Source organism: Dufourea novaeangliae, unplaced genomic scaffold (assembly GCF_001272555.1).
Source record: "Dufourea novaeangliae isolate 0120121106 unplaced genomic scaffold, ASM127255v1 scaffold286, whole genome shotgun sequence".
NCBI classification, from domain to species: domain Eukaryota; kingdom Metazoa; phylum Arthropoda; class Insecta; order Hymenoptera; family Halictidae; genus Dufourea; species Dufourea novaeangliae.
Window position 1 is genome coordinate 483429 of NW_015374181.1, and position 16755 is coordinate 500183.

Sequence of the window (16755 nt, forward strand, 5' to 3'; positions counted from 1 at the left end):
CTACAACAGCTTCAGTTAGGTCCAAAGTGATTATTTAGCTTGGAGTTCGTCGTATGTTGATCTATATACTACATGTAAATAATAATGATAACCATTTAAATAATATTTTAATATTGCACATTCCCTCTTTTTTATCATTATCGTTTAAATACTGGTGTATGTATGTTTTGATATTAGAAATAATGCAAAAGAAAAACTTCGTAACGTGTAAAAATTTTGCGACCTATATTTTACAGTATATATCATAATCATAAGTAGTACTTACAATTGAGCTGTACTTTGGGAAAAGTAGCAGGCACTTTGGTGTAACTGTGGATATTCGCAGGAATCACTGAAAGTATCTCCAATCCTTTCGAAATTTATCAGTGCGAGATCTTGATCGCCATCCATTCCGATGAGCTCGAACCGTGAATTGAGTTGAACGTCTTGGACTACGCCGTGAAGGATGTTTGGACTTTTCGAATGTTTGCGCTTTTTCCTCGGACGCCGTGGACTTTCCGATGCTCTTCGTCTTGCTTTACCTATGGAAGTATACATATAACATAATAGTTTTTTTCTTATTTTCCCGCTACTACCTACACTATTGCACTGCTAACATTATGACATTATTCAAACTGAAAAATGTACTGCTCAGTTATGGAAGTGAGTGTAACATGAGAAATAAAAAAAAAATACAATAAAACTTCAGTGATAGAAACGGATCAGTCTTCGATGGTCAAATAATCGAAGATGTTTTTGAGATAAAAATGAATGTTTAAAGGAAAATTTAAATATACTCAGGTCCGTTGCTGTTATGCCAATATATTTCTTAACGTAGCAATTTTAAACAAAGTGTTATTTTTTTATCGCATACGCTTAAAAACTGTATTGAAAGCAACAAATTTTTCACAATGACAGAACTTTTATTCGAAAATTGTAACTTTTTTTCTTATTTATTTTTCATCTTTGGCGTAACCTTCCCTTCGAAACACTTTACACAGGTGGTCCACGCAACTTATTCTACCCTGAATAACTTCCAAAGTATACATTGTATGAAAAAACTTTTTATAGAAAAGTTGTATAGTTTGGACGGGTACGTCATGTAATGCACATATATTTTTTGTATACGGAGGCATTTCGGACATATGAAGGTCAACTTCGTTTTTTTAAATGGAATGCTACATTTTTTATGCCAAAACATCGAAGAGCATTAAATGTTGAGTAAAGAAAGTACTGATCTTTATTAGCCGCAAACCCAATAATTAACAAATAATTTCACTTTGTTTCTTGAAAATGGTCTGTGCGTAATATCAAGTTGGAGATTCAATACCAGCAAAAATTTCCGTAAGACTTCTTCCATTCACTAACGTAGGTGTTCGAAATCGTCTATTCACATTAATACACTGATGTCATCTATTAATCAACGAGGAAACTGCACTCTGAATTGTTTCTGCAGAAATTGTTCTTTAATATTCTGTGTTGTTGTTGTTGGTTCACGATACACCATATCTTTATAATGTACCCCATAGAAAGTAGTCTAGCGACGTTAGATCTGGTGAACGTGGTGGTCACAGAAATTCTTCACTACGACCGATCCATCGATTGGAGAATTGTCTGTCCAGCACTTGCCTTACTACGTGTGCATAATGTACGGGGCAACCATCATGTGGGTACCAAATGTCTGTGCAAATATTTAATGGTACATTTTCTAATAAAGTTGGTAAAATATCACGTAAAAAATTTGAATACTTTTGACCCGTTAATCATTCATTAAAATATGATCCAATTAATTGATTGCCGAGTATGCCGCACCACACATTAACGCCCCATTGATGTTGATGGTCAACTTCTATCATTCAGTGAGGATTTTCTGATGCCCAGTAGTGCATGTTTCTTAAATTAATTTGCCCGCAATTAGAAAATGTCGCTTTGTCGGTAAATAACACTTTTTGTAAACAAAAATAATCATGGTGCATTTGATGCAAGAATCACGGCAAAATCGAACGCGATTTTCATAATCCAATCCGTGTAACTCATGCTGAAATACTAAGTTATATTGATGATATTTTTCATTATGAAGAATTCGAAACACACTTGTTTTGCTCATACCAGGACATCGTGAAATCTGTCGTGTACTGATATGAGGATTTTCGGTTGCCGCTGCTAGGTCCGCAATAGTATGTTATTCAGAAGTAGCAGTTTTGGTCACATTACGTTTGGTAACGTTAAAACTTCCGCTTTTTCGAAGCGATGTACAAAGTGTCTCGAATATCAATCGACATGGTTGGTTTCGTTCAGCATAAATTTCAGCACACACAACTATAGCTCTTGTTGCATTTTTACGCCACTCACCATAAACTAAAAACATATCCGCTTTTTCTCAATTACTAAATTTCATTTTTGCTTATATCTTACTGAGATAGTCACGTATAAACACTGACGATAACTTCAATACCAAATCACGAACAAAATAGGCGATTACGATTCCATACGCAAAATCGGTCATGTTGATAAACATTGTCACGTAAACTCCGCGGTTTTACGGAAATCTTTTCTGGTATTGAATTCCAAATTGATATTACACACAAACCATTTTCAAAAAACAAAGTGAAATTATTCGTTAAGTATTAGGATTACGGCTAATAAAGATCGGTCCTTTTTTACTGAAAATTTAACGCTCTTCGATATTTTGGCATATAAAATATTGCATTCCATTTAAAAAAACGAAATTGACATTCAAATCTCCGAAACGCCACCATTTATAAAAAAAACTATGTGCATTACATAATGTATCCCTCCAAACCATACAACCTTTCTATAAAAAGTTTTTTCACACAATGCATATTTTCAAAGTTATTCAGGGTGAACAAGTTGCGTGGACCACCCTGTGTGTTATTCAACCCTTCAGCGGTTTATTTTTCACTACGCGTGGTTTAATTCAGAAAAAATAGGGATGTTTCATCCAATTCTATCGACGATGCGCGCCGAGCGTTCTCGTGCGTGCGATGGCCGTGTTTTCCCGTCTTCGAGAACATTTACGTGCTGCGAATGTCCGCTAGGTCGTTAAGATCGACCCTTTTTGAGGGTCTCAAGTGAAAATTCTGTTGCACGAGTGTGGATGGGATTTTGACCGCGCACCGCGTTGCGCGTGTTCCTGCCCGCTGTTGCACATGACGGACCTACGTTAAGAGGGCATTGCAACGTCTGAACCCCCACTTATGCACTGTTTTCGTTGACGTCGTTGACGCCACGTGTTTGCGTTATACCGTTCATTGGTAGAAGCCCAGCAGACATAGCGAGCTACGAGCAATCCCATGCGTCCGAATCGGTTGGCAGTGGTGAGGCTGCGCAGATTGGTCGAAAATTCGTTCAAGCGTGAGGTTATTCTTACGTGAGACGGAGTTTAGTTCACTATTTAAAACGACTTAAATTCAGTTTCACTATTATATGTGCGAGTCAACAAAAGATATTTATATACTTTTTCATATAATTTAGCCTATGCATTTGTACATATATTGCACGTGAAAATAAAACGTTGACAATTACCTGTCAACGATGAGGAACTCGAGATTAGCTCAACAAAGAGAGAGAAATCATGCGATGGTAAATATGAAAGGAAAATGGAGATTATATTGTGTATCTCCTGTCATGAATACATTCTTATCGAAACTAATATTTATCGGAATCTTACATGAAATCATGGGCGTAGCCAGGTTACAGTCAGAGGATAGGGGGAGAGCCACAGTGAAAAAGGCTGTACATAGCCAGACACACTGCGGCTCCGTGGGCCTTAAGGCTCACGGCGTGAGCCGGCCGTCGTGCGCTCACACAATAACGGGAACCGTGTATGTATACGCGATGCACGAGAGAGGCATTCGATTTCGTAGAATCCAACTTCTGCCTCGATAATTGCACAAATGAAGTTTTGACGGGTATAGTACTCACGGGTAGACTTCACTACAGGATGGTATGATCCTTACAAACATCAATAAATACCATACGTTGGAAGAATTAGAATTTTAGAAATTGTGCGATTGTGACAGACGCCAATGAAGCAAACAAGATGGCTGCTCAAGTCACATTTTGTCAAATATCACACGAACTAGTTGTTTTCTTGTCAAGAGCTGACCAGACCACCCTGTACACCACTGTCACACTATCGTAGAAATGCGATTTTCGTTAATTTATTACTCGTGGAAGGCGTAAGTTGAATTCTACAATGTGACGCGTCCAGACTCAGGAATATACAGTGGTATAGTTCAAGGATTCTGCGCTAGGGGCGCTTATGGTATTTGTCAGTCACTTTGGCCATGTTACCACAGAGCATCGATAAAACAGAGCGAATCGGTAAATGTAACCTCGCAACACGTGCTGGATCGTATCGATTGTTTTGTTATGCTGTTGCCAAATGTTCCCACATGTTGCCACATGAATACCTACGGCCTAGGCCAACGGCTCGTGGCGAGATTTCGATTCTCGCCGAACATAGGAAAAGAATGACGCGACCGAAATAGATTCGAGAATAGAACAATACATACTTACGTATTAATGTGTGCAACCATAAACCTTTTCTATTCGTACTTGCAATGATGCTTATTTGTTTAATCAATGGAATTACATACGAAATACTAGAAATGGTATTCCCGAGAAACAAATTGTAATAATGACACAACATATATTCCGGGTATTCTATGTACAAAGAACATGGAATACTATGCAAATCTGCTGTTTGAAATGATATTTATTTATCGTATTATCGGCGTACACATATATTTCGTAAAAAGGACGCAAAAAGAACATTGAATGGACAAATTTATTCAACGAATAAAGATACTTTTTTTATTTGAAGATCGTTTTGCTATTTACCTATTTTTTGTGCAAAATAATTCGGAAGGTCATTAGAAATAAAATGTATATGTTGAAAACTCGTGAAATGTTGTGGGGAACATTGTTAGAAAAATTTGAAAGTGTGTGAAAAACATGCTACTCGCGCGCAGAAGAAAATATGAGTTCAGAAAAAAGAGGATCCAATAAAACATATGTAGATATTTTTAATACCTACAAAAATGAGATATAGTACGTTAAAATCGCTGTACATGTTCAGTTGCAAAAGAATTAAAACTGTCAAAATGAGATCTTAGGAGTTCTTAGGGGAATATAACATCCATCACGATAAAAAAGTATTCCAAATTTCAGCACTAAATATTTCTTAGTTTTTACAAAAAGCCATTAATTTATTCCAAACGCGTCTCCGGAAAAGTTAAATTCTCCATCTCGGACAGCAAGCAGCGCGAATATTTTTTACTCTTTGAGAGTTCAAATTCAAATAGACTTCAAATGAAATGAATTTTTTTAATTAAATCACCGAAAAATAGTTCCAAAAAATAGGTACCTTTTTTTCTTGTAAACAATTTAAATAACATCGTCATTTTTTATTCTATTGTAGGATTTTCATATGTAATACTGTAAGCTGTAAGGTGTGAATAGTGTGTAACAGTGTATGTGTGTGTGTGTGTACCTTCCCGAGATTTCAATAAAACAAAACACATACCTTCTCTATCTTTGTCGCACTTATGTCTATGAAAATTCTAGAACATATTGATTTAAAACAGCTGTAACGTTAATCGATAATATTGATTTTTTTAAATTTAAAACATCTAGAATTTTCATAACGAACGTGATGGAATGAAGAGTGAATATGTGTGTGTACGTGCGCGAATCCACGGTGTAGTAAATTAGCCACGCACCCTTGAGGAGTTTTCCGTTGACAACGACGAAAGGACCTCCCGGTCGAAAAGGGTCATTCTTCGGTTCGAGACGATTTAGAAAGTATGTTTGAGATATATCACCATATTTCCTCTGTAATTCTATTCTTCTTTCATACAGTCTCTTATAATCAAAGACATCGAATAAACCTTCGAACAACTTTTGCCAGTACGAATAAACGCGCTGCCGAGCGTTGATCGCCGAAGGTCCAAAACCAGCGACTGTCCATCGGCATACAATGTAAACAGACGTAGATGAGATAAGAAATGACGCACGAATGAAAATTTAAACTTTTACAATTTGCAATATATATTAATGAAAATGTCATGAATGAATTGAAGAGATTTTCCCGATTAAAATGCGTCCAAATTCGAATATAATTGAACAATGTTACTCATACGTATGTTGCGGATAAAAATAATATATTATTTGGACTTATTTCCACCGGCAGAATCTCCTCAGTTCATTCGTGACACTTTAATGAATGTATACTGAAAAGTATAAAAGATTAAATTTTCATTCATGTGTTTCATTTCTTATCTGTTTACATTGTATTTCGATCGTCAGTCGTTGGTCTTTCACGTTCAGCCCTCGGCCTCTCGCTCGGCGCTCAGCAGCGCGTTTATTCCTGCTGGCCAAAGCTATTCGAAGGAACAGTCAAGCGTCAATGTCAACACGAACGCTTCCCGTTCTTTAGCCGACGGTGGGCTGAAGCAGACAAAAAAGTTTAAGAGCCCGCATATCGATGTGATTCATATTGCACTATCTAAAATTCTATGCTGCTTATTTATTCACGATATATTACAGTCTAGGTGCGGGCGCAGCGAAGATGATACGCTAAGTGCGCATGCGGCAGCAATTAGTTGTTAGTTTAAAATCTATCCCCGCTGGGCGACGAATGAAAAAATTAAGAGAGCGTATGCGATTAATTGTGTTCTTTTTACGTCCTTTTTATGAAATATATGTGTAAGTACATATATAACACCTGCATCAATTATGCCAATAAATGATAAATAACTATTGTTTCTCGGGAATGCCGTTTCAAGTATTTCGTATGTAATTTCGTTAATGAAAACAAATAAACATCATTGCAAGTACGAATAGAAAAGGTTTATCGTTGCACACATTAGTACGTAAATATTTTCATTCTCAAATCTCTTTAAGTCGCACCATTCTTTTCCTACGTTCGGCGAGAATCGAAATCTCGCCACGAGCCGTAGGTATTCCATCGTTCTCCTGATGGGTAGAATTTTAATGCGGGATATGAGGCAACAGCGTAGGAAAAATTGATACGGTTCAACAACAGTGGCTTCGCGTAGCAGATACACGAACCCAACTTGATGGTAACAGGGAAGAAAATTTATTTGTAAGTGCCGTTAGATGTCGTATTATTAAGCTGTCGTAATTATCGATTATGTGTTTTCGTTAGTGTCGGATTGTTTACATCAGCGCTTCGATCGATTCGGAGTTGGCCCCAAAGAAGTCTCTCGCTTAACAACGAATCAGAAATAAAAAAGTTTCATCGTTGCATTAACGTTGTCTCGCGCGCCGGGCAACAATGTATGCACTCGATGGACATGACGGATGGAGCGGGAGAATGTACGACGATTAGTCAAAGCACTCAATCGTCAGCGATGGCCCAGAGAGCTGCCGACAAATAAAATGTAGCTGGATCACCTCCAGTCAAACGTATTTTTATTATTGGCCGAAACAGTACACACACAAATTGTGTCCAAATGACCAAATTAAAAGTCCCTTACCGTTGAAATAGCTTTTAGAAATTCATTACCGTTAGCCGTCGAAATTTCTGTCAATAAAGAAAATTAGGGTAAGTGCCCATGTATGAAGTAGAAATTTTCCAAACGAAATGTACTTACCACGATGTGAATTATGTTGATAGTGCTCATCTTCGATGAATTCGTCGCAAGGCGCGGAATCATGCCTCTTACGATGATGGTGATGATGATGGTGATGGTAGTGATGACTTTTTCTTCGATGCTGGTGGTGATGATGATGATGATGATGGTGATGATTCAGCGAAGAGGAAGCGGTTGAGGTGGAAGTTAATCTAAGCCGACGAGGACTAGCTGGTGCACTACCAGAACGTTTATTTAAAGTTGAGGAGGCTTTAATCGCCTCCACCTTTGTTTCCACCAAAGCAGCGAGGACAGCTTCGAGACGTGCCACCTCCATTCCACTGCCATCGTCCGTCGAAACTGCCTTGTCAGCGACATCGGAAGTAGACGGAGTCACCGTCATCTCTTCACTTTTGATTATCACATTACGTTCACCACCCTCGATGACGACCACTCTGTTGTAAGAAGCGTCGCGGGACTTCTCGTGAGAACGCGATCCAAATGGTCACAAAAGCGTCGCGATAGAGTTCAACCTCCTCGTTTTCTGATCTCTTCCTTCCACGGTATTATCTACTGAGAGCTGGCGGATGAACCGGGACAATATGTAGATTATTGCAGTTACCTTGCAACTTCAGTTTCAACTTTCTTTTCTATATGCAGCTCAGAAATGTTGTTCCAATGTCTTATTTTTATCAAGACATTATTTTAATCAATTTTAATGTTGTCCAGGCAGATTCTTTTGTTTATTTTAAAAAGGTATTCTGGGTATTCAGTGGTTTACCAGTAGAGCAAAATGTAAACCTTACACATTGAACGTTTTTTGCTCTCATAATAATCAGTCGGTAGTATTCAAGAAAGATGTTTCAAGACAATTACAGACGAAATAACTTTTTCTCATATACTTTCCTTTCCTTGTTTTCTTCGGTATTTTTCACTTAAGTGGCTTCATTCAAGCAAAAAGCGTCTAAGTGGCTCTTCCGTAATTAGAAAAGTGACTTCTTGCTTCTTTCAAATTGATACAATTTTTTTATCCACTTCTTTTTCGTTAATAACCTTTTTACAAAGAGTTAAATCAGAAGAAGACAATTATATAGAGATTTTAAGTGTCATTTTTGTATTTTTTAGCTTAAGCATCACTGACTGTCTGTCGTGGAAATGAGATCAACAATGTATTTGGTTAGAAAAAGATTGTTATAGTTCCACTTTACGTATCGCGTTATATAAATTTGAAGCGAATCTGATCATTAATTAAGTAAACTAATTTCACATAAAAGATCCCTTTATGCACGGTAGATCTTTAATAAACGTTTCCTCGTCATTTCTTCGATGTAATTATGCTCGTCGTTTGATCAATCAACGGTACATCTTGTTCATTATCTAACAAAAACATCTTATTGGTCAGTGTGCTAACCAATGTACACTTAATTTCGCATTTATATTTTAAGAAAGTTTCCTTCATTCTCATCTCCATTGTCGGTAACTTATTCTTTTTTTCACTTATTATAACAGTCGATCAATCATTTGTTACGACGATTTCACCCGCATGCATTAAACATTTATATGCAATTTGACTGTCCCACATAAGAATAACCCGAACACTCGCTCACTGTTTTCTTCTAACTGGTTCAACATAAATTAGTACCGTTGCAACCATTTCGCGTATATTTAATAGCAATTAACGAATTACTGGTATTTGTAGAGTTCGATGAACATTCCACTTATTTAACTACACTTATATCAGAGCACCGATTCTCTCGACATTTCTGGGCCATTAAGTCTGACGTAAAAGTTTTACGTGGCCATTTACATGATGACAATATCTTTCACAATTACTATGATTTATTACGATTCAAAGGATTTAGTAGTTAATGATATCACTCAAATGGACATTATACTACGAAAGATTAACCGTCTATGAAAGTACTGCGGCAACTTGTTCTTGCCTGGTCAACTTCCCTCGACCCTTCCTGTTTTCTCGCGTACCTAATGACCTCGTTCTTTTGTGAAGCGTGAAACAAAGGTTGGTCGAAACAGGTAGCCATGTCAGGCAACCTTCGTTGTTGAACACCAGCAGTAGTTTGTGTCAAGTGTGTTTTCGAAATTTGAAAAGAAATTGAGAGGCAAAGGTCGAGGGAAGCTGCCACCCTATATTATCACTCAGGATAAAATACTGGTTTGTTCGATGAATAAAAGTCTGTGTTCACTCGTTAAATCTTATGTACACACAATCTACTGCTCGAACGAGTACTTTATCAAGTGTGTTAAAAAATTTTAAAGAAGTACGTAAAATGTAAAAAAGCAATTTATTTGGTTCTAATGATCTGAAAGTCAAGTATTTTGAAATAAGTTAGTATTTTGAGTTAGTCTTTTATATTAATCTAAATTTGTTATTATTTCCGGTGTGTCCCTTCACGATAGATTTTTTTACCCACGTCATCTGATTAAGAAAAGAAACTAATCTTTTCATCGATTAACATACATATGTGTGTGCTCGAGTATGTATTGAATTCTGCCCAAAACATTTGTTCGTTGCCTGATCTTCAGCCACAAATTCAGTTTTATTCATTCATATTCCTCTGAGTGCTCATATTTTCTGGTTGAATACATTCCCGTTCTGTACCGTAAGCTTGACAGCTTTCAAACATAGTGGAATTTCAAAAGCTCTCATCGTTTAACTTCTCTATGACGAACCACACTGAAATCCTATGAAAGTCGAGGGTCGTAAACGTATGATACCTATTTTGATCGTCGATGTCAATAAACTTTGATATCCGCTTTCATTCCATCGATCACAAATATGCTTTGCATTGAATGGACACGAGAAGATGATTGGTAGATAATAGTTTCACTTTAATTGTTAAAGATCTTCAATTTTGTAAATTTCGAAAATCCTTTATTTTCACCACATCATTTGACACTCCCTCTCGAAATCTTCAAAACTTGCACATGTGATCCTATGTAGTTTTCATATAATAACGAAATTGAAAAACAAGCATCGCAAACGTTTCATAAAGTACAATGGAACTTGGAATTTCCTCGCGAATCTGTCAAGATTACTTAACGTTAAAACTTTGGCAGGCCGGAAGTTCAACAACGTTCGTGGGATTCCACAAGGGTTGCGAGATCCAGAGACGCTCGTAGGATACCAGCACGGTAACTCCCGGCGGATCCATAGTTCAGGCAACGGTGGCGTTACGAACGGACGCAGGACGGCAGGGATGTTTCATCGACTCGTACATCACGGCAAGTATAATCAGAAGGATAGCGTACACACTTGTATCAAAGAAGACAGAGCAAGGTTCAGCATAACACGACACAACACAGTACAGCACCACACGACACGACACGTCACGTCATGTCAAGAGTGCTGTTACTACACTACACTACACCACACATTTCGTAGTACGAGCAGAGGCGACGCGATGGCGCGATCAACGCACATCCCCGGCCGAGGGATTTGCGTGCGCGAATACTAGCGTTCGCTCGAATACTGGGAAGCGTCGGAGAGAAAACAGGGTTAGTGGGCAGGTGGCCGGTCTGGCAGGGATGCGTTCTGCACTACCCCTTCCAATACTGACCCCGCTACTTCCACCAACGCTTCTCCCCTGCCTCCGCAACCATCATCGGGCATCGTTACTGCCGGCGACCACCCTTCCTATCACTAATACTGTCATCTTTGCCTTTATATCTGTAATCGTATTATTGTGGTACTCGATAGCATTCAGTGTTACTTCTCTTATAATGCTGCTGATGTACAGTGGGGGATAAAAGTATTCGTACTCCCCACTTCGACTTGAGTTCTTTTGTGAAGTTAGGAACATTAGTTTACTAAATGATGTGTAAACAAAATTTTGAAAAGTTGCAATTGGTCCGAACCGCAAAGAAAATAGTAAAGGTTGCTTTTTACAACTTTTTTATTTGAGACTGTAATGATAATTTAATAAATACACATCGAAGATTTATGTTAGTTATATACGTGTTGAAAAGTTCATGAAGAGCGATTAACGTTGCTACGAGATACAAACGATTAAAAATGTTGAAAATCACAGTTTTTCGCGACTTTCAACCTACAACTGTGGTAAATCTAACAATTCTTACATCTTTTGATGCCTGTCGCTCGTTTCTGTATCAAGCGATTTGAATGAAAGTTTCAGTATATACATGTGTAACTAAGATAAATGTTCGATAAGTATTTATTACATTTTCATTATAGCCTCAGATTAAAAAGTTCTAAAAAGCGACTTTTACTATTTTATTCGCGATTCCGACAAATTGCAACTTTTTCAATTTTGTTTACACATCATTTAGTAAATTAATGTTCCTAACTTCGCAAAAAAACTCAAGTCATTTGAACCAATTTTAAAAAAGTTGTTTCCATTACAAATACTTTTGTCCCCTACTTTATTTGACGTTTGACAGACGCATACAGTTAATCTCGAAACGTTTTCATAATTCTGATCGAAAACGTTGGTAAGCAACATAAGTTTAAGTTAATATTTTTTATTCGGCGTTATACATCACATAAGGCCACAAATCTGCGTTCTAATGACAAGTACAAAAAGTAATAATAATACGAATAATACTTCTAAATCATTCATTGGAATTGCATGTACGAAGACTCTAAAAGTATTCGAATTGCAGCAGACTCCCCCTTATCCGGTCTCTGCTCTACCTGTCACACTTTCGTCAAGAGGGTCAGACTGAGTTTTCAAAATTTGCTAAGTCCCTTGTATAATTGTTAAGTCGCTAAATATACTTTGTAACATATTCAACACTGTTTAAATGGTTATTAGTTTTATTTTTTATTTATTTTAACTGTATAAATGATATTTGTCATACATTTTCGGATTACCCGGCCGTTCAATATCCAGCCGGTGCACAGTGGTACAGAACGCCGATTTAGGAGACCAGAAGCTTAATTTTGGTGTAAAAATGGGAATTTCAAAACTAAACTTATATAACAAAACTAATGAGTAATGTTCGTTCATAATAATTTTTTTATAAACAAAATGAAAATATATTTTTTCTCAAGACGGAGTTATCATTGTCAATCACAAGTTCTCTTATATCATTCTAAAAAATTAATAAACTTCTTTCAAAATTTTTCTCCTGCCCAACGAAATTGAGGATATAAAACAATCAAAGAATGCAAGTAATGTATGGAACAAATCAGACATTGTTTCAGTTCAGAACAAATTTGTTATAAATTAAAAATTCGCAATTATGTTGAAAAATTGCAGAAATGAGATTTAGCGGTAAATAACTATTGATGCCGCTATTGCCCGACTTGATTTCTGATTTACTTGTTACTTTAACTCTAATTAATTTAATTGCGATTAATTCCAAGTATGCCATTTTACGCCTAAACTAAAATATTTATTTTTTAAGTTCTATCAGTCTAGCAAGTAATATCACACCAAAGTAACAATCACTGCTGTTTATGAAATTTTTTTACAAAGTGGTTCTCATAAAAATATTTGACAGGTATTTTTTTTTGTATCTGCTATCATCCATATTGAAAGAGTTAGAACAGACAACATTATGGCTATAAAAATGCTTGGTTGAATATCACGAAACTTAATACACATACAAAAACGATTTAAAAGGAAATATTGTGTGTTTTGTTAAAAGCTATTCAGATATATTATTAGACTTCAACAAAATTCATTAGTTCACCTGAAAAATGAACAAAGAACAGAATCATTTAATGTATTATGTAAACAAATCAACAATCATAACAAATAATGCCCAAAGAGCACAAAAACATCATATGTACGTCCGTGGAATGTACGTTCCGGACGTTCGGTACATTCAGAGGATGTCCCGAAAAGGTCTATCTACATGTCCTCCCTACGTCCTCGCTAAGATCTGTAAATATCCTGGAAAACACATTCACATTTACAAAGTGGAATGTCCCGAGGACGTCCTGTCTCAACATTCTTAGAACGTTTTCTGAATGTGTAAAAATAACATTCTTTGTACTTTTTGTAGAATCTACTTGTAATATCCTAAAAGGCGTATAAAAAACGTTTTCTAAATGTTTAAAATTACGGTTAAATTTAATTGTGTGCAAGGTGATAGAAGTTAGGTTAGGTTGGTTTGTATTTAATAAATAAAAAATTAACTTTCCTGCGGTTTCCGCACTTACAAGAGAAGGCACGGAAATGTTCCTTTCCGATTTGGATAAAACTTCGTATGTGTGTTAAGTAAACAAAAATAAGGGATACGTATTTTTTTTATTGTCTGAAACGGCACTTTACGGGGTGAAACCACCACTTCAAATTTCGACCCGTAGGTACTATCTCGAAAACCAGAAGAGAATGAAAACTTCTAATGCACAAGGTTTGCGGTTTTTTATGTAGAATAATATGGTGCTAACAAATTGTCCAAAATACAATTTATTTATAACAAGAAAATTTCGGATCGCAACTTCGAGGGGTGGTTTCACCCGTTAAAGTCGCGTTTCAGCCGATAAAAAAAAGAAATAAGAATCCCTTATTTTTGACTGCTTAACAAACATACGAAGTTTTATCAAAATCGGAGGGGGACACTTCCGTGCCTTCCCTTGTTAGTAGAAATTAGATCAAGTTAGGTTCAATACGGAATTATAATGAAAATATAGATATGGGAGTTATGATGTGTGTGCACATTGTGTTTATTTTTATTTTCAAAACAAAATTCTAATTGTGTGTTGGTTAGAGACAGTTTAAAAAAATAACTTACTCAAAGCAAAGTACTGCTTCTGGGTTGGTTAGAGACAGTTTAAGAACAAAAAAACATTTTTCCAAATGTCTTAAGGTTTCCGCACAAAACCACAAGTGTCGTTACACTTCTCTATTGATTCTCTAAAGAAAGACACCTTGCTCACGGAGTTCCATCACCTTGCACGGAATGACATTGAGCAAAATTACTACACGAAACCATCCGAAAGTTAAATTTTAAATCGTGCGAGTTAAGAAACAGACATTTCTAGAACATGTGAAATTGAAATCTTGAGAACATCCGTAGGACTTTCGGGGTGGGCGTTTCTGGAACGTCCGGAATTTTAGCTTACGGACATCCTAGGGATGTCCAAAATGGACGTTGGACATTCAGATATAAATTGGACATGAAATGGACGTTTTTTGAATGTACGGTGCTAGCTGGGTACGATATTACTTGCTAGACAGGTCGAACTTAATACATAAATATTTTAGTTTGATGTTTGGACGGTAGAATGTGTTACATGTACACTGGGTGACAAAATTAATAATCAATCTTGAAAGTTTTTATATATGAGGTATGATATCAGAAATTATTAAATCATTACATAAGAATGAAAGAAAATTTTATACAATTATATTATCATTTTCTTGCCAAATACCAATGGAGATAATGATTATAAAATATTAAGAAACATAGAAATATATAAATATTTTTTGCATCGTTTAGAAAACGTAACAGTTTGTGTAATATAATAAAATGATTAAACATTGAACATATTGCTTTAAAATGTATGTAAAATAATAGTAAAGTTAAATAGTACAATTGTTTAGGAGATATTAAACAATAAAAAAGAAATTACTTAATATTAAAAACATAATTCTAGATAGATTCTTATTAACACATTTGATTTAATAAACTATACATATTACATTTGTTTTTAAACTGTATTGTAAAAACATTAAATACAAAAACGTAATACACAAGAACTAAATTATAGAATAACAATAAATATAACATAACAAATATTTCAATACAAAAACAATTTTTACAAATTTAAAAAACTTATATCATTACAAAGTGAATACGTCTTTTTCTAAAAATATGCAGATATATAAGTATTAATAGTATGGACTTAAATAAAGATTATAACTAAAAGCATAAGTATTTTTTTTTTAACGAGGGGAAATACAATTACGCACACCGGGCGGGGGCCACCTCTGGTAGTGTAGGACTGTCCGTTCTACACGACATACCTACTAAAATCCCTCGTGCATGAACATATGTATATGTATACCTTGCAATTCCCTATTCATCTTCATCGAAGTTACTATACACCTCGAAGAGTCTGTTTCCTTCACCGATTGTGTGTTTCGCAAAATTTGACTACGTTTCCGACGTGACGTTATTTACAGCTCGCCGCAGTAAAGCCTCTACGTCAGCTAATACATATGATGTATTATTGCGCTTGACGTAGGACTTAATATGCGCCCACGCCAACTCAATGGGATTCAGCTCGCAATGGTCAGGTGGGAGCCTAAGATCTTTCATATGAAATTTGACAGCGTAATCGTCGATAACATTTATCGTACAACGGCTTTAATTCAGCGACAGTATCCAGCAATTCCAACCTTAACTTTGTTCGCTCAACGGCGTGCCCCTTTCCCCGCAATCACTCAAGGATCTGGTGTTTAATCCACGTGGTGTTTCAGCATGACTTCAATTTCTTGTAGTGATATGGGGCATTATCCATAACTATTATGGCGTCGGGCTTCATGTTGCGGATAATGATTTAAGATAGGATTTTTTTTGTTTTTATGTTCAACATATGTTCGCCTTATTTAGGTTGGTAGAAAGACGTAACTTTCGCTCTAACGGTCAAGATACTTTCCTTTTCTTTTAGTATGCAATCAGGCGGGCAATGTGTTTTCCGTTACGAAGAACTGATTATGTTTAGTTATTTTCCTTGTCCTATAAGTGTATAAATATAACTACGATTTCTTTTCTTTTTTTCTCTTAAATAAAGTATATATATATGTTTATTTATTTAATACCATCACTTCAGTCACGGAACAATACCTCGGAACCACTCGAGAAATGTCTCACCATTCATCTTATCGTGGTAATCCAACGTATTTTTCTTCGACTAGAAACATAACAAACCAGCGGGTACACATCCATCGTCAGACCCAATATGTACGATAATTAACCGTTTCCCTTGTTCGGAGGAGAAGGCGGAATGCCAGTAGTTAACCCCCTCTCCTTAGCATCCTGCGGCGACTGCATACTTTTATCCACCCATATCTTCTTTCGACAGTCACCAGCATTTAGCCAGGTTTCGTCGAGGTAATCGATGGCTTTACCTTCGTCTCTAAACTGTCGAATTTTCATAATTACACACCATGACCTTGAACTGACCTTGAAGGCGCAGAAATCAACTTCAGTTTGCAGA

General features: G+C 36.3%; 1 protein-coding gene across 1 annotated transcript in view; it reads right to left on the reverse strand.

Moving 5' to 3' along the window:
- Nucleotides 1-8004, reverse strand: part of LOC107192130 (transcription factor MafB-like) — a 55585-nt gene extending 47581 nt beyond the window's left edge. The window contains exons 1-2 of the mRNA XM_015581326.1: nt 7623-8004; nt 266-521 (exon numbers count right to left, since the gene is read on the reverse strand). Of these exons, the coding sequence (XP_015436812.1) occupies nt 266-521; nt 7623-8004 (638 nt within the window). The remainder of the gene's footprint in view (nt 1-265; nt 522-7622) is intronic.
- Between the last annotated feature and the right edge of the window lie 8751 nt (nt 8005-16755).